Here is a 25,097-nt window from a genome sequence, read left to right as displayed (position 1 = left end):
AATTTTTCCTTCACAAATTACACAGTGTATGGCCTATCTCTGCTTGAGATAGCTAGTCAGTTGACTCAAATCAACTCATGGTATGGTTTGAATGATTGCACACACGAGTAAATACTGGCGGAGGTCCTCCGACTTTGGTGGCACTGTCAATTTTAGTCCTCAACTTTTAAATCAACCACTTTTAGTCCTCTTACTTTTTGTTTCTAGCAATCTATGGTCCTTTTGTTAAACTTGATCATCTAATGCCGTTTTCTAAAAGATAATTCAGTCCTTTCATAATTAATTTATTAATTATTATGTTTAATTTCTTCATCAGAATAGTCAAACAATGGTTTCCCCAGCTATGAACGTGTACAAAACCAGCTTGTGAATCAAAATGGCATACAAAAGCTGATACGAAGATTGTGCCAAAACGATGTCGAAATATCTCAATATTTTTTTTAATTTCTCCAAAAAAAAAAAAAAACCACACACACACAGACATATATATATATATATATATATATATATATATATATATATATATATATATATATATATATATATATATATATATATATATCCTAAGTTATAACAGCTCCAAGCCTACAAGCTAGGAAAGAGCTCATGAAGGCCCTACATTGTTCCTACTTAGGGGTGTGCAAACTTCGGATAATTTTCGGTTAACCGACCGAACCGATAAAGTTCGGTTAACCGTTTTCGAACCGAACTTTTCGGTTCGGTTAATGGTTAAAGGAATTTTAAAATTTCGGTTAACGGTTAATTCGGTTCGAAAGGTCGGTTAACCGAATTAACCGAACGGTTAACCGAAGTTTTTAATATATATATATATATATATATATATATATATATATATATATATATATATATATATATATATATATATATATATATATATATATATATATATATATATAATAATTTGAAGTTATGGATGTTTGGAGTTTATAATTAATGTTTTTGTATATTTTGTTATGATTTATTATGATATGTATTTTATTTTAATAGGATTTATTATTTTAGGTATTATTTTTAGAATTTTAAATTTTAGCTTTAAAAATTTTGGTTAATCGGTTAACCGACCGATTAACCGAAAAAAATTTCGGTTCGGTAAATTCGGTAGAGCAAACTTCGGTTCGGTTAACGGTTAAAGGAAAAAAAAACTTCGATTAATTCGGTTCGGTTAACCGAACGGTTAACCGATTGAACACCCCTATTCCTACTTCCTAATTTGGTGTGGTTGAACGGTGACCTATATTTAAGATTACAGATAAATGCAATAAATATTAGAAGACATGTCATAAATATTTTAGAACTAATTACACTTTTGGTTGCACGACTTTTAATGTCTTATTATTTTTTTGTGTATAATTTTAAATTTTTTCAATTTTGGTGTCACCTATAACTTTGTTATTTTTGTCAATTTTAGTTCTTTCGATCAAATTGACGATGAAATGTTGCCGAATTTCATATTTTAGGGGTAAAATTATCATCCCAATGAAAGATCTTCAATATATAAACAAAAGAAAAATCATATTAAGAGAAAAAGAAGAGTTTGTCAATCATCGACACTATAAATCCCATAGATCTGTGTTTAATTCCTACTCGTCTTCACCATTATTCTCATCGATCAAACACCTATAGATATGATTTTACATTGATTTTGTTTAGATATTGAAGATGTTTTCTTAGGATGACAATTTTACCCCTAAAATATAAAATCTGGCAACATTTCGTCATCAATTTGACTTAAAGGACCAAAACTGATAAAAAATAACAAAATTAAACACTAAAATTGAAAATTTTTAAAATTGTAAATCAAAAGTAATAGAACCTCAAAAGTCGTGAGACCAAAAGTGAAATTAATTCATTATTTTAACTCACTTCTTGAGAATATTTTATTTCATAGTATTGACTCAAAAAAAAAAAAAAACAAAAAAAAAAGGTTAAAAGGGAATTACAGTAGGTATTAATGGTTCTTCCTATTTAAATTGAAGACTGCATAGCACTAAACTTCTCCTAGGCCTTAGCTATATATATTAATTTGATTGTGACATTTTTTTGTACGAAAGAGTGATAAAAATATCATACAACAAAAAATATTGTATTCGGTCTCAAAAATAAATAAATAAATAAATAAATATATATATATATATATTGTATTCGGCATTATCCTATTTATAATTTGATTAACTTTCCCATCTAAAATTTATATTAATTATTTTACTTACTCTAATTTTCATATTGGAGCATTATGATGAAAGCTAGTTTTAATTAGATTGTCCATAAAAGTGAATTTAATGCATTGATGATTCTTACTTATTCTACCCAAGGCAAGTAAAGGGTCCGAAAGTGACCCCAACCAACCAAGCTTGAAATAAATGTGCAGTAAATAATGGGAGTTTGAAATCTCCAACATATTTTCTTTTCTGAAAAAAAAAAAAAAAATTGTATGGAGTAAATAAACTCTTAAAAGTACAAAAATAGGGGAAAAAATTACAATTAAATTAAAAAAATAGGAAAGATATTCAATTTTTAACATGTCATAATATTTAAAAAAAGAGATTGTGAAAGCTTATAATCTCAAACATAAAGATGTGTCATAGGACTATAGGAGCAAGGTGCTGGGACAAATTATATCGTGGACTGCGGTGTATAATAGATTATGCACCGAGCTTCTAAATGACGTTGTTTTGTTAGCAGAAGTGTCAAATAGGTCCATCTACTATTGCGAAGTGCTCAATTCTCACCACGAACTAAATTAAAGTCTAATCAACCACATTTACCTGCTAAATTTGTTTGATTGACTTTTTATTTTTGCAGGTTGCCTATTCAATTATTAAAAAATAAAATAAAATAAAATAATTAAGCACTTCGCAGTAGTAGATGAGCCTATTTGACACTTCGGCCCGTTTTGTTTAATGAAAAGAAACAGCATCCGTTTCACACCGTTCTGCAAAAAGTAACTCTGTTATTCAATTTCATTTTGTATAAACTGCAATTTCAGTTCAACACAACTACAGTTTTATTTCGATATAACTACAGTTTCGTTCAATATTTATACACTCAAATATGTGAAAATGTTATTTAATTTTATTTTATATGCACTATAATTTCATTAAAACACAATTACATGATTATTTCGATATAACTATAGCTTCATTGCACAATATATATACTCAAATATGTGAAATGTTCTTCTCCCAACATGTGAGAAGAAATATGTGAAATATTATTTAGTTTAATTTTATATACACTGCAGTTTCATTTCAACACATCTACAGTATCATTTTGATATAACTACAATTTCACTGGGTAATATACACTAAAATATGTGAAATTGTTATTCAGTTTCATTTTGTATACACTGCAATTTCATTTCAACACAACTACAATTTCACTTGATAATATAAAAATGATACGCGAGACAATGTCAGTTTAGATATACTGTAGTTTCAATTGGTAATTAATACACCAAACATGCGCGCTACGTTAACTGTAACGGCGCGCTGTTTCTTTAAGTATTTTTGAATCACGGTCCACAATATAATTGCTGAAGGTGCTTGTGTTTGGGTTCGCTTACAACCTTACCGCCAGTGCCCATTGTCCAAACAGTACACTATCAAGCTATCACATAAGTATTTTGGGCCATTTCAAGTTTTTGAATAGGATTGGGAAGGTGGCCTATTAGTTGCATTTGCCAAGTGATTGCAAAGTGCATGATTTCTTTCTTGTCTCTCATAGGCCCATAACAAGGAGTTTAACTCATGATCAATATCACTATGACTCCTAAGTCGCAATTTATATTGTGGACCCACAGTGCACTGTAAAATGTGAACCAATACACATAATTTGACTTTATAATATACTGAACTTATGTCCATAATACACATAAACACAATATAATGAAGACATATAAACACGCAACATAATACACAAAATTCATATTTGTAATGTTTAAAATGCATGTTCATAATACACATAATTCATGTTAATTATATCATGTTTATGTGTATGTGTATTATAAACATAAATTATGTGCATTATGAACATGAATTATGTACATTATTAAGTCAAATTATGTGTATTGGACCAGGATCCGCAGTACACTGCTGGTCCACAATATAACAATCCCTCTTAAGTGCTGCCAAACCACTAATCTTATCGTTCTAAAAGAGCAAGAGCTAGAGCTAGATATATATTCGATAGTGCGTGCAGTCAAGAGCTTTATGGCAATCGAAGATCTAAAGATTTTCTACCTAAATTTCGCATTGAAGGTTTCAGGAGCAAGCTAGCAATCTGGAGGTCCTAAATCTATAAGGAAATCCCTGTGATATCAGCATCTTATCATCTCTCTTGAGTAGTGAGTTTTCGCCTATCAACTTTCTAAATCTACAACAAAATCGGCTAAAGTATAGTAGTCAATTAACATTAAAAAGGTCAGACTTGCACAGTCTTTCCACCCACACTGGAGACTTCAAATTCAACAATAATCTATTGCCTTATTTCAAACAGTACATTTGTATATCCCCTTCCTCTTCATTCATGTTTCCCCAAACTAGAAAGCTGGCACCATAGCTACACCGCCCAAGGCTCTAAATCTTAATAGCTTGAGTATACAAGAAAATTTGGCCAAGCTTCGTGAAACCAACAAGGATAATGGATCTAGTTTTTGTTGAAACACCTCAAAGAATTAGAGTTGTTGTAGATAATGGTAAGTGGAGGAGATTAGAAGCCTTCCCTGACTTCGATTCTTCGAATCTGTGAATCTGTCCCCTTAATTTTCAAGAACTGGGGACAAGGAAAGCCACCATTATAAGGCTACAATACTCTCCTTTCCCGGCATTTCAACCACTTTGAGAATTTCAAGGTATTCTAATGTTCCCAATACAGAATTTGCAAGTTTCTATTACAAACACGGAATTCCTCTCAAGAAACAACAACAAACTGATGCTAGATCACATATCTCAAGCTTTGGTTCCAAGGTTTTTACGATCAACACAAGGCATTTAGTTTAACAAACTATGCGTCACATGACATAAAGGAAGAAACTCCTAGATTTCTTCATTACCAGCATGAATTAACATCTGTTGTTCTATCCTAGAGCAACAAAAAGGAGATATTTGCCTAGGATTTTAGATAATAACATAACATTGAAAGAAGCCAATCTAAGAGGAAATGATTTCACAGGGCCTCCCAATTGCCATATTGATCCGACACTAGAATTAAGCTCTCTTTACAAGGCAAAGAATCTTTGGCAGGACATCAAACAACTCTTACGATCTTCATACTTATGAGGCATTCTTTTTTGATAGAATGTCCCTTCCTGGACATCTTGAATAAATAGTACTTTCAAAACAACAAACTTCATGTTCTCCTGTTCCTTTATATACTATCAAACGGCACACATATCATTTATAACTTTTGTTTGACAAAATGCGAAAAATAATAAAAGTATGGGCTGCCTTTGCACATATATAGCATGTAATTCTAATAAAATCGACTATTCATTGCACCAAACATAAAAGGAATACTAGAATCCTAGTTTTCACAATACACTAAATGTATACTCTGGAAAACATAGCATCAAAGTATAAATAAAGCCAATAAATATAGATTACAAGATTCATCTTCTCTAACTTACCAGGCACAAATGCGATGCAAGAACATCTCTGATCCTCATCCCACTGTCGTCCAACGCCTCATCACACACCGGAAACTCCTGGTTCCTAAAGTATTCCACGTTTTCATCTGGCAAATTCTCACTACACTTGATAAGAAAATTGTGCAACAAACAACACGCCACGATAACAAATGGAAAAGCCTCATCACATCGTCCCTTCCATTTATTTGCCACGAGTTTCCACCTGCACCTAACCCTCTCAAACGCTGTACCCACCAATTCCATTGCCCTAGCATGAACCGAATTAAAGGCAGTTTGTGCAGGACTTAAGTCCACATCCATAACTGGTTTAATGTAAGGGGTGAGGAGCCAAGGTAACAGTGGGAGACAAGAGTCCCCCAAAATGTACTGAGGAATGGAATTGCCATCGTTTAACTCGAATGCTGGGCCATTTAAGTATCCTTTGGATTCCTCAATACCAGAAAAGAGTTTGGATTGTCTCAAAATGTTTCCAGGGCTCATGGAGCAGGGCCACCCAGCGGAAACATCCAAGAATCTTCCTTCAGAGTCCACCAATGCTTGAACTATCAAATACCCATTTTCACCCATCAAATCCCCATCAAGCTCAAACTTTTCCAACCCAAGAACACCGCAGCAATTGGGCAAAGATATCCACCCGAACCCCACAATAACCCGATTGATATCCGTCTTAAGCTCGAACAAATGCCCGAGCTTTTCATGAATTGCTTTGCAGACGGCGTAGAAGGCGCGGCAGGCAGTGGCGGAGTCAAGGCCGAAGCGGCGAGAGACGGCGGAGTAGGAGGCGCCGTGGGCAAGGCGCAAGAGGGCGGCGGCGAGGGCGTAATTGGGAGGGAGAGGGAAGAGGGAAGACAGAGAAGGGGTGAGAAGACGGAGGAGGAGCGTAAACGAGGGTTTGCCTAGGTTGAAGAAATGGATCCATCGGGCATCCGAATCGGAGGTAGCGGAAGCGAGGAAGCGCTGGAACCAGCAATGGGATTCCGGCAGATTGGCGGTCTGGGGTACCGGCGGAGGCGGAGGAAGAGAGAGGAGAGAGAAAAGGTTGGAGACGGAGATGGAAGTAGAGGCGAGGAGGGACTCGAGGGAGAGAGATTGTTTAGGGAGGAGGTGGAGGTCGTGGCGGCGGAGGAAAGAGTAGACAGAGTTTGCAGTGGAGATGAGGAATGGGATGAGCTTAGCCATCTGGTTGTTATGGCGGTGATGGGTGAGGAGGAGAGGCTGTGATTTCTTAACGCCATTGTTGCTGCTTAAGGTAATCTTCTTCTTCTTCTTCCTGTTCTTACGCTTCTTGGTTGGGGTGTTTCTCTTGCTGCCTCCGCCGCAGTTGGCCATTTGCGGTTTCAACTATGAACACCTACAAACACAGAGTATATCAAAATATCAGGTGGGGTCAAAGACGAGAATTTTCGCCTTTTTGTGAATTGTGAGTATCATTGTAAGATTATATCAAAATTTCTAAGAATAAATACGTTACATACAATTTGCTAAAAATAAAATCTTCGATACAATTTGGTGGTGCAGTGCAGACTAAAAAATCTGTCAATTGGCGAGTTTGAAAAGTGGACCTGTCCCAGCATGCAAAAGCTCACCGGCGGTTACCATGACCCGGGTGATTTTCACAATTTACCTTTTAAAAATTTATAATTTTTATATTACGAACACGCAATGTTAATATATATATAAATGGTTATCTTGTTTCGTATTCACAAATTCTTTTCAAATATTGCAGTCATACAATTTTAACATATTAGAATTTGATGACCATATTGTATTTACAAATTTCCCTTCTATAGCGGTTATGTGTTTTGACTTAAAAACACGATTTATATTATAGAAGTTCACAATTTTAATACTAAAAATACATAATTTATACGTCGTTTAGAACCAGGTCTACCTTGCCTAGTGGACCCTGATTCATGGTATAACAACTCTTGTAACCAAGTTATATTATTATTATACGAAGGGAAAATGGTCAAATAGACCCTCGAACTTTAGCTGAAAAATCAATTAGCCCCCTCAAAAATTTAAAGGTGTAATTACACACATTAATAATTCATTTTGATGCAATTTAGTCTAAAAACCGATAAATCATATGCTATCACAGGTCATTAGGGATCTGGCCACACTCGGGCACAATTTCAGACAAAAAAGTGACCGACAATCACTGGGTCGCCTTCTCCGACAAAAGACGACCATAGTGGTCGCCTTCTCAACGGAGAAGGCGACTTCTCCATGACCAGCGACCGTTCGCCAATCACTTTTTTGTCTGAAATTGTGTCAGAGTGTGGCCGGGTCCCTAATGATATGTGATAACAGGCTATTTATTGGTTTTTGGGTTTCATTGTATTAAAATGAATGAGTTAATATCATTAGAGGTCCTCCGAGTATAGTGGTTTTGCCACGTTTAGTCCTAAACTTTCAAATTGGCCATCTGTGGTCCTTCGACTTTCAAATTTAACCATTCATGATCCAAGTTAATCACATATGGTCCTTCATGTTTCGAAATGTAACCAGTTGTGGTCCTCTCGAAAGGACCATGGTTGGTTAAAATTTAATAGTTGAAGGACCTTGGGTGGTTAACTTGGACCATGAATGGTTAAATTTAAAAGTCGAAGGACCACAGATGGTCACTTTGAAAATTTAGGACTAAACGTGGCAAAACTACTATACTCGGAGGACCTCGGATGGTATTAACTCTAAAATGAATTGTTGATGGGTGTAATTGCACCTTTAAAAAATTGATGGACCTAATTGACTTTTTAGCTAAAGTTTGGTGGCCTATTTGATCTTTTTCCCTTATATAAATTGGGCATTAACATGAGTGAGTTTGGGAAGAATGAATTGACATTAAGACATCAAAAGTTCAAAACATATTAATGTAACACTCCAATTATCTTTAACTTGGATGTTACTTGTATTAACAAATTAAATAGAAATAATTGTATTTTTTCCAATGTTCAGGTGTCTAATTAATTTTTTTTTGTTTTTTTTTTTTCTAATTTGAGAATTTAATTGCACTTTTACTAATTAGTTCAAAAGACTTATTTCACCTATATCCCAAAAATTGTCAATCCTTAATCTCTAAGACTCCAAGGCCGTTACGAATTATCCCACAGGCCAATCAACGCACGTTGATGAACTTACATAGGAAGCAGCGAATTATATCGAGAGTGTGATTGGAACGGAAATTGACTCAACAAGTCAATTCCTTACATAGTTATAATATATATATCCTCCTCGCCCCTTTGCGTATTGAGGAGAAACTCTGTGAGAAGAAGTATGGGGGGTATGGCAAAGCTAAAGATAGCAGGGGCATGGAGTGGGGTGTTGGAGGTAGAGCTGGAGGAGTGGACGGTGTCTATGCTTAGGGAAGAGGTTATCCGGCGATCGGGCTGCGTTGCGCCGCCGGAGACCATAAACCTCATCTGTGCTGGAAAATTGCTGAAAGACGGAGACGGTACGGAGAAGCTCACCCAATTGGGCGTCAAAAATAATGCGAAGGTTTTGGCCTCCAAGGTTTCTCCTGATCGTGGCAAGTCCTTCAAGGAGGAATCTCTGGCTGAAGAGGAACGCTCTTCTAGACTTTCAAGGCTCAAGTTAGTGATTTCTTCATCTATATAGTATATTCTTCACATGTTGCTTGTGTCTGTGCTTTGAATTGCACGATCAGTGTTGAAAGTTGAAAAAATTGAGTTCTTCTTGTGTGCTAACTAATTGGGTATTTTGTGGTCATTGATGGATAATTGCAGTAGGAGTAAGAAAGTTGCATGATCAAAGTGAATGTGTTAGGTTGTTGGTTTTCTTTCATGATCAGTCTGCATATTCTTCCCGTGTAAATTTTTTTAGATAAACCTGCTGCTTGGATTGTTAAGATAAAATTGTAAAGTTTTTGTATTACTCTAATTTATTTGAGATAAAATGGGGATTTTGGAGACAATGGAATTTTAGAACTGCAATGTATGTAGAATTCTATTGATTTTTTCCTCCAGAAGTGAGTTATGCTTTTTGTGTATCTATATTTGGCATCCATTGGTATCATTTATAGCTGTCAATCCTATGACTATGAGGAACATGGCATTATAGCTATCGCTATTCAGATGCCTTTTGGCATGTTTTACAGACTTAAACTGCAGAAATTCTAAGTCCAAGAAAAGAAAATGATTATAGACATAAGAATAGATGAATCATGCTTATCATAGTTAGGTTTGTAGTCTGGCATATGATGTACTTCTGGAGGCCTGCATTCTGGTCTTGCATCAGCATGGATACGATATTGCCATTAGGTTTATTTCATGCAAATATATTGTTTTTCCCCTTCCTCTTCTGCCGATTAGTACTAAGCTTTCACTTAACTATTGGACTTTATTCCTTTTTATGGTCACTACAGTAATATCACTTAAATTGCAGGACTGCTGCTATGTCATTGGCCCAGAGACATACAGAAGGTTCATTACCTGTAGAAGACTTTAACCTAGAACTTGAAAATCAGAGTGGAGAAAAACTGCAGTTTGGATCTGATACTGACCAGCGGTATTAATAATATTATATCTGGCACATGAAGCCTAGTGTATTTTATAATAGCTATAAACCTGTACTCTGTGATAACCTGTCACTTCATTTGACAGGGCTATAATGATGGGTCTCATGCTTCATGCAAATGGCAAAGCATTGATCAGAAAGCAACAATATAGAGAGGCACTTGAGGTTCTCACCATGGGGGAGGTTGGCTTACAGAACTTGTCATAACTGAATCTCCCTTGAACAACCCCCTAAGCTTTTAGTTTAGGATTTAGATAGAGTTGCTTCATTACAGCTATGTGCTGAATTATAATAAGGGCTTGTTGCTTATACATTTTTTAGCCACAATCTAGCTTGGTGCTGTTTCAACCTGGAAGAAAAACAATACTCGGCTATTACTACTCAAATAACATTTCTTTCTCTTCCTATGGCCAGTTGTTTGATATATTAGTTATTTTTAAAAAATTTACCCAGCTATTACTGAAATTACATAATCAAATAACATTTTCTTTTTACAGGAGGCCTTCTCTCTTTGCAATCCTAAAGTTATTGAGGTGAGTTGTCATTTCATTTTCCACATTAATCCATGATATAAGATTTATTTTTATTTGTTACTATGAAAAACTGTTGAAAATTTGTTTCTCGTCTTGTAATTAGCAAGTATACCTTAAAGTGAATATTGAACATAATTTCAATGCTATTAAATTAATAGTCACCTTTCAAAAAAAAAAAAATGTAATAGTCAGAGCCATAAACGACTACTTTCTTTAAAAGATTTCTTATGGTATGTAGTATTCCCTGACTTATGCATAATTACTTTTAGCCATCTTCTCATGATTCCTGGCCATCCTCTTTGGTTTTCAGATGGTTGATAATGTAGCCATTCTGCAAATAGATTTGGTGTGGTGTTACTTTATGCTCCAAGACATCAGCTGGCTCTCAGTTGCAGGCATCCGCCTTGCAAAAGCCAGGGAAGGGCTTGAGCGTGCTCATGGGAAGGAAGCTAGTCGTGTTAGACTTCTTCAAGGGGGGCGCTATCCTGAGATTTCCCTGTGAGTATGCCCTTTGATGTATAGATTAAGTTAATATCAAATTTGGCAGCAGAATATAGCTTAATTTAGTATTTTGATTGGTGTTCTTTTATATTAATTTATTGTCTCTAGACATGTAAGACTGGAGCTGTTAGAAGGAGTCGTTGGATATCACAGTGGTCAGTTTGAAAAAGCTAGACAGTCTTTGAGTTCTGCACAAGCGAAATATTTCCAGGTTAGCCTGAGTTAATTTATAAATTTGTTAATACTCTCTTTGAGGTTTCTATGCCATCATTTAGGAAAAAAAAAACATAAAATATCCTCTTTCAATTATTCTTCTGTAAATATGTGAGCTAGAGTGGTTTCTGTTTACTAGGTGGGGTGTGGGGTAGGGAGAGGGGAGAGGGGAGAGTGGAGTCTGTAAAAAGAAACTGAAATTTGTATTTATCTAGTTCTCATGCTTTCTAGTATCATCCAATTTTACCTTTTTTTTAAAAAAATTTTATATATCTAGTTCTCCTTAATTTCTTCATTAACATAAAAATAGAACTTCCATCTCATTCCTCCATCTCTATTCCCTATTAAAACAGTTGCCTTGTCTTTAAATAGCTTCAAATTCCAGATGAAGCACTGTCGCTACTTTTGAGCATGGGCTATAAAGAAGGTGATGCAAAGAAAGCACTGCGTATGAACAATCAAGATGTTCAAAGTGCTGTTAATTTTCTTGTTGAGGAGAAAGAGAAAGCAGCAAGCAAACGGGATGAGGATCTTCGTAGGCAAAGAGAGATCCTGTTAGTTGAATTTTGTTATCTCAAATTTTCCTCCATTGTGTTTAGCTCAGAATTCTAAGCTTTGTATGCCATGAATTTCAGGGAGCAAAAGTGTTATGGAATGACTCCTCTCAAAAAAGCTGTCAATCTCCAGTATCTCTATGAATTGGTTTCAATTGGGTATGTATAAGTTGGTATGACTTGAACTAGCTTAATTTCTACATTAAGAATTTATAAATTTTAATGTATCGGCACAGGTTCCTGGGAAGGAAATTAGTATAATTGAGTTGAAGGGACTTCTTTATGTTCCTAAACAACTTCAACCAAATATTGTGGTTACTTTTCTAAAAGGAAACTGCATTGGCGGTTTAATAACCATGATAGGGGTTGGTTTTTATACATCATCGATGACCAATATTTGTAGGTTTGAGAAAGAGCTTGCTGCAGAAGCGCTTCGAAGAAATGAAAACGACACACAGAAGGCCCTGGACGACCTGACTAATCCAGAAGCTAATTCTGCTATACAGGTAAGTATTCTTTTAGCGATATCAATTGAAGCATGTGCTCCATCTCAACTAAAAGCCTCAACTGACAGTTGTATTGCACATTTATGTTTATATATTATATATGATCAACACGCCCCCTCATGGTTACTTTTGACGGGCTCCAAGCAATATGTGGACCATAGTCTCTTTTTTATTGGGTGTCCTTTGGCATGGGGTTGGCTCTGATACCAAGTTTAAGCATGTGTTCCATTTCAACTAAAAGCCTAAGCTGACAGTTGGATTGCACATTTATGTTTATATATTATATATGCTCAACAATATCTGTATGCATCCGGAATTTGTATGACTGGCTCTGGTTTTGTTTTGCTTTGTATGAACTACAACAATTTCCTCATTTCTTTTCTATATATATATATCCAGCTTCACATCGAGTCAAAGAAAAAGAAAAGGCTGCGTCAAGAAGAAAATGCTACAATTGAACAGCTTGTAGCCATGGGTTTCCCAAGAGAAAGAGGTTTTTTAGCACCATGAAATGGAATTCTTCATTCTCAAAGCTTTAACTTCATGGATTTATATAGTGCTTGAGATAACATTTTGTTTCAACATTTTACAATTCAGTGGTGACAGCTGTCCGAACTTTCGGCACAAGACAAGCTGCACTAAATCATCTACTCGGGCAATCCAATAGCAGTTCTGCAATGGTTACCGATGAAAGTGCTTCTTCATTGTCCAATAATGGCGGTGAAGATGGGAATCCTCCCATACCGAACAAGGATGGTGGAGACAGCGTGGGTGCTGACGCAGATGCATCAGGTAGTAATGCAGATTCAACCGGTCCAAGCCACAGCAAAGAAGAGGAGGAACGCGATGTGGAAATAGAGGACGAGCTTACTGGTGAACTGTTAAGAGGAGATGCTTACTCTGACTATGACCTTGATATCACGAAAGAAGGCGAAGCAATAACACAGTATCTCACACTGCTAAGTTCTGCAAAGTAAGACTATAAGTAGTCTGTGTGGTCACAACTCTTGTTTATCAAACCATGGGAAGTGGGAATCTCTCTACAGGAGTAGTATATATCTCATAAAGCTATTAGGGGTTATCTGTGTGAAGTTTTTCTTCATTGAAGAGTATTTGAGGGATTTCAGTTTTACACGATGGACAGTGGGTGTAAGAATTGCTTTTAGAGTGCCAAAATTAGCTGTACATATATATAATGGTAAATTAACTTAATGGCAAATTATGTTCCACACGCACAGTTGTGTGGACCATTGTCTAAAACGACGTCGTTTGATGTTAAAAAAAAAAACTTTGCACGCCTATTAAAATAATGAACATTTCAAAATAAAATAATATATTTTATAAATTAAAATAATAAATTTTATATAATTTTAGACCGTGATCGACACAATAATAATTGCAACTTAATTGGACATGCCATTTAAAAAGACATCTGAAGTCTGAACACCTAACCAAAATGACATTTAAAAAGAAAAAAAAAAAGAGAAAAAAGGAATAAAAAGAGAAAAAAGGAATAAGGTTCAAATTGGCCACTGAACGTAACCTGAAAATGCAATTAGGCCACCAAAAACTCTCCAAATGTATGCAATTTCACCGGATAGCAGGTTACCATCAATTTTAGCAGGTTACCTACTTACGTGGCAGCTGAGTTGGCATTTTTAATAATTTTTAAATAATTTTTAATAATTAATTTTAATAATAAATTTTATAAAAAATTAAAAAAAATTAAATAAAAAATAAAATAAAGTCGTTTTTATTTTTTTAAATTTTTTTTAAATAAAAATTTATTATTAAAATTTATTAAAAATGCCAACTCAGCTGCCACGTAAGCAGATAACCTGCTAAAATTGAGAGTAACATGCTATCAGGTGAAATTGCACATTTTTAGAGTGTTCAGTGGTCTAATTGCACTTTATTTTCGTTCAGTGGCCTAATTACATTTTCAACTTACGTTCAGTGGCCAATTTGAATCTTATTCCGAAAAAAAAAGAACTTTTGTTTGGTCTCGTGCAACGACTACTGCTGCAACCTTATCTGGCAGTCGATGTTACTTCCTTTATGCGCGAAGTAACAACAATATATGCTTTCTTTGAATGAAAACAGAATAGAAGAAGAAGAAGAGGTCTAATGGCGGCGATGCTGGTGGTGGGAGTGCCATGGATAAGAATCAGTCTGATACCTAAGGAGGTGGCGCCGCCAATTTTCCGCCAATCATCGCTTTACTGTCGCAATGGCAGTGCAAAGAACAGCCAGAGTGTCTACTATCACTGCTTCCCGAAGAGAGCGTTCTCAGTTTCTGCTTCATCTACAGAAACCTACTCTCCTCTGAATAGAGGAGCAAAAGGAGAGGAAGTTCGGGTTCGTTTTGCTCCATCGCCTACCGGAAATCTCCACGTCGGAGGTGCCAGAACTGCTCTTTTCAATTACCTATTTGCCCGGTCAGTTTTGCCTCTTTCCTTGCCATATGATCGAAAAATGGACGCGTACTAAGTAGGCAAACTCTATTTGATTTGATTCTCTTATGTTATCCACTTTTGATTGTAATTGTGATATTGTGACAGGTCCAAGGGTGGGAAGTTTATTCTCCGAATTGAAGACACCGACTTGGAAAGATCAACAAGGGAGTCGGAGGAAGCCGTGCTTTCTGATCTTTCTTGGCTTGGTCTCAATTGGGATGAAGGTAAGCTGTCTTACTCCCTCTAGGTATCTATTCTTATGTTCAAACTAAGGTGTAATGCTTTTCAATTTCCTGCTAATTTTAACAATGCCGCCCTGTTTGAGCCACAAAATCTCTATCTTTTGTCTTGTTGAAACATCAGTGATTGTTCTCTAACCCTTTTTCCGATCAATCAGAAACTGAAGAAATTACTCCTTTTTTCGGGTCTCTTGGACTCACTTTTACATTGTGGATTGGTGCAGGTCCTGGCATTGGTGGAAACTATGGTCCTTACAGGCAGTCCGAGAGGAATTCACTTTACAAGGAATATGCAGAAAAACTTTTACAATCTGGTCATGTTTACCGCTGTTTCTGCTCTAATGAGGTATTATGCTCGGGCATAAAGTTGCAATTTAGAGACTGAAGCACCCAATAGGGCAGCAGTTCACAAAATTAGTTTTTCCCCATATATATTTCTTAGGATCCTGCATAGTAAACCAATTTCAGGGAATGGTGTTTTCAATTGCTATTCCATCTTAAACTGGTTACTAGTTTTATCTTGGTTTTCTTGCATAGATCCAAAGACATTTTTAATGTGTTTATATGATTATGTGCATTTAGAGATTGATTTTTAAGAATTTTATTATTGCTTTTTGTTAATATCTACTATTTTATCCACTTATATCTTTAAATGTAATAGGAACTAGAGAAAATGAAAGAGATAGCAAAATTGAAGCAGTTGCCTCCAGTATACACAGGAAAATGGGCCAGTGCCACTGAAGAGGAAGTGCAAGAAGAGTTGGAAAAGGGGACCCCATATACCTATCGGTTTCGAGTACCTAGTGAAGGGAGGTTGAAAATTGACGACCTCATCCGTGGTGAGGTTTGTGATGTTCTGAAACTGTTTCTACATCTTTGTTCACATAGTATCTCTTTGTAGTTTTTGTTCATTCCTTCCTGTTTGCATTTGTTTATCAAAATTGTGTGTTTTTCTATAGGAGAAAAACAAACCGAATGAGTTCTCTTAATACTCAGCATCTCCAAACCTTCTTCAATGCTGAAAAAATGTTGTTTTGCCTTGATATGCCGAAATGAACCGGGAAACTAACTTGGAATTTTGGGGAGTTTTCCTTCTCCTTGATTTTGACTTAATTCTGTTGTGTTTATTTAGCCCATAAATCCCATTTATATAGACGGGAATAACGGGATACATAAGCAGTACTCCTAAACTGAAAAGGAAATAACCAAACCTTCGAAACATTTGTAAAGGAAATAGAAGTATAGAACCAAATTCAAAATAATAATCAATCAAAAATATTTGGAAGAATCAATCTCTGGATTCCCCTAATTATCTTCATTGATTTCCTTTGTCCATATCAGTTAGAGTTGAATAAGAAATTCACAATCACATGTGAGTCACTTAAGTATCTAGTGTTATTTCTGTAGAAAAGATTGTAAAACCTTAGTAATTTTTGGAGTTTGTTTGCAACCAGAACTTTTTAAGTTTCATTTTGTTAACCTAAATGTGTACCTTTCACAATTATGATTCCTGGAAACATCCACAGTGGGCAAGTAGTGTGGTAAATAAATGGTTTTGGTAATTATTATTTTTTATTTTTTTTTCTTTTTGTGATTGGGAAGTATTTTCCAATCAGTATGGTAGATTACATGAAAATGTAGTACATGTCTGAAAGTTTAAAAGTCAAAAGTACAAGGCACAATTGGTATCTTATATTTGTGAATATGATAAGATTTTTCATTCAATTTAATGTGCTAATATTTTGTGAATATGGTAAGAACTTTTTTTAAAAAGTGACATTAGCAGGCTTGTAAGCATGAAACTGATGCTTTTGAAATTTCTGTTTCATTTGTTGTTGGGATTTTATTGTTACACTTAGCTTCATGGAAATGTTTATTTTCTTCCTCTTTGTATTGACAATAAAGAGTAAACTAAAAACATATTTTGGATTTCTTAATTAGTCATGGGTTAAGATATGAGATATTTCCAAAGGCTTTTCCAAGTGTTTGACAGAAGTCACAGAACAAATGTGTCAAAAACTAAACAAACAGTAGAAAGCAGACGTTTAATATGACCTTCTAATGACCAGTAATGTTTCACTTTGAGACAGAACTAATAGTAAGTTGATATTAAATGCCTTATTGTTGATCCTACTTGAAGAGGATCATTGGATCACTTTCTGAACTGTAAATTCACTCTTGCTATGGTGGACTATAATTTTGTTTGATGGAATCATGAAGGTAAGTTGGAATCTAGACACTCTTGGGGATTTTGTTATCATGAGAAGTAATGGACAACCTGTATACAATTTCTGTGTCACTGTTGATGATGCTACCATGGCTATCTCACATGTTATAAGGTAAATGATTAAATTGCTTTCCTAAATCTCATTCCAATTTACATGAATTTACTGTTCTTCACTTCTCTTGTTGCTTCAGAGCAGAAGAGCATTTACCCAACACTCTAAGACAAGCTTTAATTTATAAGGTACTTCATCTTCTCTTGCTCCACTTGCTGCTTAATAGTTTCCCTCCTTTATTGTTACATTGAGTCTAGGGCTTCTAAGTTTTTGCCTTTTTGGTCCCTTGGTTTTTATTGTTGTGTTGACAAAGTGGCTGTAACTTCAATGTCACCATGGTGCAGGCCCTTGGTTTTCCAATGCCTTCCTTTGCACATGTTTCTTTAATTCTTGCTCCAGATAGAAGTAAACTTTCGAAACGACATGGTGCAACTTCAGTAGGTCAGGTAATTGATTTACACATCATTTAGTGTTTTTTTTTTCCTGTTTAAGATATGATTTTCATTTCTGGTTCAGTGATAGTGTCAAAGACCATGCAAATTTTATCCTCTCCTTTTGTCCCCATAAGAAGAATGAACGCTATTGCTGTTTTGTTTTCTTCTTTTAACAGTTCAAGGAGATGGGTTATTTGCCTCAGGCTATGGTAAATTATCTTGCACTGTTGGGATGGGGTGATGGTACTGAAAATGAATTTTTCACCCTTGAGCAACTTGGTTAGTCTCCTTTATTTTAATACTGTTCATACATCTTGCATCTTGGTCTGAAGAGGGGTAGACTTTACCTGTTAATGTTCTGCACAAGTGTAAATGGCCTGAAACTCTCATGTGATTTGCAGTTGAAAAGTTCACAATTGAACGTGTAAATAAAGCTGGTGCCATTTTTGATTCCACAAAGTTAAGGTAATGCTTTTCTTCAGCTATTTGCTTCTGATTTCTTAATCTGCATTTTTAGAGGATTGCAGGAACACATGTTTTTATGATACTGTTTAGATGTGTTATTTCTTCTCAACTTGTTAGTTTTTATAATCTGAGATTTATTTGTTAGCTAGGCTTTGTAATATGTTTTGGCTTTTTGACACTTTTCCAATGTAAATGTATACCTAGGTGGATGAATGGCCAACATTTGAGATCTCTACCATCAGAAGAGTTAATACAAATCATTGGTAGCTGCTGGAAGGATGCTGGCATTCTTACAGAATCAGGGGGTGATTTCATACAAGTAGGGTTTTTCCATAAAATTCAATGCCCTTGTTCACTTTGCTTTAAAAAAAAAAAATAGGAAAAAGGAAAATGTTTTTCAGGGAAAAGCTTTTCCAAAGTTGTTTGATCTGTATTATTAAAAAATGTTTTTTTTTTTTTTTTTTTTTTTTGGAAAAATGAAGGCATCTTACTCCTGAACTTTTGTATAAACAGGAGGCTGTCCAGCTATTGAAGGACGGAATCGACTTGATAAGCGATTCAGAGAAAGCTCTTTCAAACTTACTATCTTATCCTTTTCATGAAACCTTGTCAAGGTGATTCTTTAATTCCCGTGGCAAAATTGTGACAAAATGCTATATGACATATCATTGTACATAATGGTGTTTGTAATGTTTTGACTTCTTACTGAAGAAATGAAATTTTCTATCCTAAGTTACATGGTTTTTTGCCATCTATTCTACTCTAGTATATACAGTTAAAAAATGATTCTAAGAAAACGTCAGTTCACAAAGTAATTTTAGTGACCCTTTACCTCATTTTTGCAGTCCTGAAGGAAAACCTGTTCTTGAAGATCGACTTTCTGAAGTTGCGGAGAGCTTAGTAGCTGCCTACTCTAGTGGGGAGCTCTTTGGTGCACTTGAAGAAGGCCAACCCGGGTGGCAGAAGTGGGTAAAGAGCTTTGGTAAATCACTGAAGCGGAAGGTGAGAACGTGAGATCTTGAGATTGTGGTAAAATTCCTTTTAGCCTATGTAAGTTGATATACGAGTCTCTTTTCGTTATTATTTTGTGTGCCAGGGAAAATCTCTGTTCATGCCCCTTAGGGTCTTGCTAACTGGAAAGCTTCACGGCCCTGATATCGGGTCGAGTATTGTTTTGCTGTATAAAGCTGGTAATTCAGGCGTTGTAGCATCTCAAGTTGGGTTTATACCGTTGGACGAAAGATTTAAAATGCTCAGAGAAGTTGACTGGGAATCCTTCAGTAAAGATCCGCCTATACTGGAGTCTGCCGGTGCTGCAACTCATTGAGGTAGACTGTAACTTGCGTTCCTTGAGTTCTTCTGTGATGACCTTTCGTCGTGCTCATTTTTCAGATTGCCGATTGTTTTTTGGTCGACTCGGCCTTGAGTACTGTGCAATAACTTTTGAGGTCGCGTGAGTTTTAAAATCGTTAACGAAGCAGCTTGTAAATGTGAGTTAAACAAGGAGATGGGAGTTTTTACAGCTTTTCCAGGTATAAATGGTTTATACTCCTAATGTGATGATGATTTTGAGAAATCTTTGTGATGGTGAATATATATGATGGATGTGATACAATTTTTTACATAGTGAAAGGAAAACTATCACTTTACAAGGATCAAGGTTACAATTTGACTAGACTTAAAAATTATGTCTATATAGAAGCTTATATTGATGGGATATAGGATATACATTATATGGCATATTTAATTTATGTACTCGTACTGATAAGAATAATCTCAATACACCATCTAAGATTTTTAATTATATATAGGACAAAACGAGCTAACATTACTCTGCAGATTTTTCATTCGAAAAAGACAAATCGATTATATCAATTATAGAGAGAGATGTTCAAGTAATCCTAAAGCTTCTGTTGTTATGAGGTTATGCTCCTTGTGATTTAAGTTTCCTTCCGTTTATGTCAGTATAATTTTATATCTAACAGTATACCCTATATGTTGTTTATATTCATAATAGTTGTTATTTTTATTTTTTGACATTGTAATTTTTTTTTATGTGTACATATAAAATGTATCCGTAAACTTTATTTAATGCAGACGGTATAACCACCTCTATTTTAATATAAACTTTTATTTTAAAATAAAAAATAAAATTAAAATTCAACTAAAGAAGATCCGATGGGCATTGGGCGATAACTAAAGCAAAAGGTCAGGCTTCCTCGTTTGGTGTTGGACTCTTGGCGGTGGCTTGTGTAGAATGTTTTATTTCCGAAATAGCAAAAGTCATCACAAATCAAATAAAATGAAACGAGTTAGGGTATTAAATAAAAATTACAGATATAATAAGACAAATTTAATATAATATGACCTAAATAAATATGATAATGACACAATAGTTGAAAATTAAAAACGAAAGCTTAAAGTCTCACTTAATATTTACGTAGAGTAGAGTTCAATTCTTCTTCTTTTAAATATTGTTACTAAATCATTGAGTAGAGTTCAATTTTTGCTACGAATATTGAAAGTTTGTTTTAAATTTCTTGTATATATAAGTGTGCAATTTTGTATTAAATCTAAAGTTTGATTTGTACGATTTACCTTTTTATAAGTTTAAAGGTAAATTCATAGAATTCAGGATATAATCTAGCAAAATCGAAACCATAGTTTAACAAAAAATAAAAATAAAAATGAAAGGAGTATGAATAATAATCTAGAGAGGCGTGTGTCTTTCTATCCTTGTTGCCGCAAGTAGGGGTGTTAGCGAACAGAGCTTTCGGTAAATTACTCATGTTCGTGTTCGGTAAGCATTCATTTATGTTCGTTTATTAAGGTAAATGAACATTAACAAACAAAATTTAGAGCTCGGTTTATAAACGAACAGAGTCTGAACAGTTGTAAGCTCGTTTGTTAAGAGATCATGAACAAGCTCGTTTGTGTTCGTTTAATAATGTTCGTGAACAAGCTCGTTTAGTGTTTGTTTAATAATGTTCGTGAACATGCTTGTTTGTGTTCGTTTAATATTTGTTTGTATTCTTTTTGTAGTTGTGTTACTTGTTTGGTTATTTTTCATAAACATATATTATTTCATGTCCACGAACGAATTTCGATCATGAACATGTTCGTTCATATGTTTGGTTATTAAGCATTCACGAACGTGAACGAACATGTTCGTGAATGTGTTCGTTAATGTTAACAAACATGTTCGTGAACGTGTTCGTTAATGTTGAAGAACATGTTCGCGAACGTTAACAAATACTAACAAACGCTTAATAAACGAATACGAACACTCTAAAAATCTTAACAAACGAACACAAACAATCTTCGTTCGTTTATATTCGGTTCGTTAACAGCTTAGTCGCAAGTTAAGACTTAAGATGGGTTGTGAGAATAGAATAGTACAAGAAAGTAGGTATTGGTCATTGGGTCCCACCAGAGTCGTAGGGTTCTTCCACTTTTGTTCACGTGCTCTCTCTCTCTTTCTCTCTCTCTCTACAGGTAACGTGCCGCTTCTCTTTTAGTGGCTGCAAAAAGGCGTGTGCCCCACGCCCACCGCACTTCCCTCTCCGCCTAATTTCTTTTCTTCTCTTTTCTTATTATTAAACATTTTTTTTTTTTGAAAACTTCTTATTATTAAACATAAACACTCCCAACTTGCTTTGCCTCATTTTTATAATAAAATTTGAATACCGTTACAAAGTTGCTTGCTTGCTTACAAGTATAATAAGTCGTGTCAAGCAACGCAAGAAGCAAACTTGTGAGCTGGCAAAACAATAATAACACAAGTGTTTTGCTTGTTAAATTTTGTAATATTATATATAATTAATAATCCCATACACTTATATTCATTAAAAAAAAAATATTCATTAATTGATCTAATCTAGAACTCTATGAGGAATTCCGAAACTTTGTCGGAGTTGTTTTATTTATTTACTATTATTTTTGAATGATGCGATAAACTCGCAATTACATGTGTACGGGGTAAATCTCATCTTATAATTATTGTTGGTCAAGAATCACAAGGAGGTAAACTAGTTTAGAATTTTAGATTGTCTATATCTGACCGATTCAAACCAAAAAAGTTAATAGACCGTTTTTATTGTAAGTTAAATTTGTAACATTATGATTATCAAGATAACAACTTAAACAATTTAAATTTATTTATTCATACAAAAGGAAGTGAGCAAACATGTCAAACAAAAGGGACTATTTCCATCAGGAATGCTCTCAATAAGCATGTGCAAGCCAAGGGGACCTGTCACATTATTTTTGGGAATCCAATATGTGTATTGGTTCCTTTTTTATTTATTTATTTATTTTTATTTTTTTTATAAATATGTTTTACTGAACAACATATTAAAACTTTAACATGAAAGATAGTGAAAAGTTACTTTGAGGCTTTATTTTAGATGAGGTTTTATAATTGAACTGGATCAATCAAAGTGGATTTGCATTCTCTTAGTTAAGGTGATAAATTTTGTAAATTTATATACACCAAATAAATAATAGGTGAAAAAATTTGATATTTGTATCTTTGAACTAGTATAAAACTATAAAACATTTTAACTTTTTTACAGGATTTAAAATGCATTTCTAGAATGTTCTTTCTTGCCCACATAGGATCCAAATCATGGACAAAAAAAAAAAAAAAAAAATAGTGCCACCCTAATACATTATTTTAATGTGAATTTTTAAAGTGTTATAGAAATATCTTCCATATAATAATATCAACGAAATGTTTTGTCCTTTCTTATATGCTTTTTTTCTCCCTACTTTTCTAACAAGTTAGAGGTCATCCATCTAACTCGCCTAACTACTACTTTGAACATGGTTTCTTTTTTAGACAACATCGAATGTAAAGACTACCTAATATTAATAATTAATAATCTAACTAATAACATGATAAGTACATATAAAATTGAAATGACATAAATACAATTTTGCAAATATCAATTTTCCCTCTAAGAAATTCTAATCAACTTCACACATTCCATGATTACATAAATACACCGATCGATACACACACTGCCTAAATAGTAAATACTCATTTTTGTGTTTGTAAAAAGGAAAACCTTATTTAAATAAAAAAGTTTATCAAATATTTTAATCAATGAAGTAGCAAGTGGAAAGTATAATGGTTACTTTATATTTTTGGTTAGACTCACGAATCATAAAGTAAATTATTATGTAAAGTTATTATGTCAACAAATAAAAAATATAATTTGAAGAAAATTATGATCCATTATTTTAAATTGGCTTCTTAATTAAAAAAAATAAAAATCAAACTTCTATGTCTTGTTGACAATTATATCAAAACCTTTAATTTTTTACCATTTAATATCATATTTTTATGTCGGGTGACAGTTATATCAAAATATTCATAACAATTTTTTCAAAGTTTTTGAAATTTGAAAATTTTAAAGTTAAATATTTGTATCTTGTGATAAAAATGTCTGATCAAAATATTCCACTCATGAGAAAATATAACATAACCTGAAATTGTAGAGTTGTAACACAACTTTTTAAAAAACCAAACCATAAAATCATTTTTAAAACTTATAATGTATAAAAATGTCTTTTCATAAACTAAAATTTCTAAATTAAACTCATATATATATATATATATATATATATATATATATATATATATATATATATATATATATATATATATATATATATATATGTATGTATAGGGAAGGGTTCAGGTGCGGGTATAGCTTCCCGTGCGGGTATAGCTTCCCGTGCAGTTAGATCTGAGCCGTTGATCAAATTTAGATCAACGGCTCAAATCAATAAAAATTAAAAAAAAAAAATGCGCGCGTGTCTGGAAGAAAGTAGCATAAGCTAAAAATGGTGCACCTTAAGTGATAGAAACACGCACCTTATGTTAGATCTTAAGCACAACCTCACGCGCATTAAATACAAAACTCACACACATTAAGCACAACCTCACGCACATTAAGCACAAAACCCACGCACTTTAAATATTAACTCACAGACTTTAAGTTTCAACAACTACTGACATTAAGCACAAACCCACGCACATTAAGCACAACCTTACACACATTAAGCACAAACCCCACGCACTTTAAATATTAACTCACAGACCTTAAGTTTCAACAATTACTGACATTAATCACTAACCTCACACACATTAAGCACAAACCCTACGCACATTAAGCACAAACTCCACTCACATTAAGAACAAATCTCACGCACCTTAAACACAAAAGTCCACACTTTAAGTTTTAACAACTACTCACGTTAAGCACAACCCCACACACATTAAGCATAAAACTCACGCACCTTACGCGCAAACCTCACGCATCTTATATACAAAACTCACGCACATTAATCACAGATCCGCTCACCTTAATTTTGATCTAGATGCAAAAATTACAAAATTACCACCGCGTTATTTTTTTAAATTTTGACAATCCTGGACGTTGATTTAAGCTAGATGAATGACCCAGATTAAATTGCACAACCGCACATGGACACCCTAATTATATATATATATATATATATATATATATATATATATATATATATATATATATATATATAAACATCGGAGTTTTTTTTTTTCACCAACAAAACTTTTAAATAAAAGGGTACAATTTCATATAATTCATGTATATGGTAGGCCTACAAATATCAGAAACCAAAAAGGCACTAAACTGAAAGTTTATTTAGTTGGAAGAACACCCCCATGT

The 25,097-nt window shown here is 34.2% G+C and overlaps 3 protein-coding genes across 3 annotated transcripts; 2 read left to right on the top strand and 1 right to left on the bottom strand.

The window, feature by feature from the left end:
- The first annotated feature begins 1,547 nt into the window (after positions 1 to 1,547).
- LOC109178757 (glutamate--tRNA ligase, chloroplastic/mitochondrial) lies at positions 1,548 to 20,008 on the top strand. The gene is made up of 14 exons (XM_019328304.1): positions 1,548 to 1,553; positions 14,612 to 14,946; positions 15,070 to 15,188; positions 15,428 to 15,549; positions 15,865 to 16,047; positions 17,424 to 17,542; positions 17,622 to 17,670; positions 17,827 to 17,928; positions 18,093 to 18,195; positions 18,318 to 18,381; positions 18,586 to 18,700; positions 18,895 to 18,995; positions 19,227 to 19,383; positions 19,478 to 20,008. The coding sequence occupies exons 2-14, from the start codon at positions 14,636 to 14,638 to the stop codon at positions 19,706 to 19,708; spliced, it is 1,776 nt and encodes a 591-aa protein (XP_019183849.1). The 5' UTR covers positions 1,548 to 1,553; positions 14,612 to 14,635; the 3' UTR covers positions 19,709 to 20,008.
- Positions 5,486 to 7,064, bottom strand: LOC109178760 (putative nuclease HARBI1). The gene has a single exon (XM_019328308.1). It carries the CDS (start codon positions 6,992 to 6,994, stop codon positions 5,636 to 5,638), a length of 1,359 nt encoding a protein of 452 aa, XP_019183853.1. The 5' UTR covers positions 6,995 to 7,064; the 3' UTR covers positions 5,486 to 5,635.
- Positions 8,790 to 13,716, top strand: LOC109178759 (NEDD8 ultimate buster 1). The gene is made up of 11 exons (XM_019328307.1): positions 8,790 to 9,258; positions 10,070 to 10,192; positions 10,288 to 10,384; positions 10,699 to 10,734; positions 11,045 to 11,232; positions 11,344 to 11,446; positions 11,821 to 12,002; positions 12,084 to 12,161; positions 12,406 to 12,508; positions 12,908 to 13,001; positions 13,106 to 13,716. The coding sequence occupies exons 1-11, from the start codon at positions 8,942 to 8,944 to the stop codon at positions 13,483 to 13,485; spliced, it is 1,701 nt and encodes a 566-aa protein (XP_019183852.1). The 5' UTR covers positions 8,790 to 8,941; the 3' UTR covers positions 13,486 to 13,716.
- Positions 20,009 to 25,097: the final 5,089 nt, after the last annotated feature.

The sequence above is a fragment of the Ipomoea nil genome, unplaced genomic scaffold, assembly GCF_001879475.1.
Source record: "Ipomoea nil cultivar Tokyo-kokei standard unplaced genomic scaffold, Asagao_1.1 scaffold0869, whole genome shotgun sequence".
Lineage (NCBI taxonomy): Eukaryota > Viridiplantae > Streptophyta > Magnoliopsida > Solanales > Convolvulaceae > Ipomoea > Ipomoea nil.
This window is presented reverse-complemented; position numbering and strand designations above follow the sequence as displayed.

Excerpts from the sequence above, each read along its gene's own strand:
- LOC109178757 (XM_019328304.1), top strand. The coding sequence starts at position 14,636 with ATGGCGGCGATGCTGGTGGTGGGAGTGCCATGGATAAGAATCAGTCTG. Across the intron at positions 16,048-17,423 it reads ACGACCTCATCCGTGGTGAG|GTAAGTTGGAATCTAGACAC; the intron begins GTTTGTGATGTT and ends GGAATCATGAAG. Across the intron at positions 17,671-17,826 it reads GACAAGCTTTAATTTATAAG|GCCCTTGGTTTTCCAATGCC; the intron begins GTACTTCATCTT and ends ACCATGGTGCAG.
- LOC109178759 (XM_019328307.1), top strand. The coding sequence starts at position 8,942 with ATGGGGGGTATGGCAAAGCTAAAGATAGCAGGGGCATGGAGTGGGGTG. Across the intron at positions 9,259-10,069 it reads TCTAGACTTTCAAGGCTCAA|GACTGCTGCTATGTCATTGG; the intron begins GTTAGTGATTTC and ends CTTAAATTGCAG. Across the intron at positions 13,002-13,105 it reads GGGTTTCCCAAGAGAAAGAG|TGGTGACAGCTGTCCGAACT; the intron begins GTTTTTTAGCAC and ends TTTACAATTCAG.
- LOC109178760 (XM_019328308.1), bottom strand. The coding sequence starts at position 6,994 with ATGGCCAACTGCGGCGGAGGCAGCAAGAGAAACACCCCAACCAAGAAG.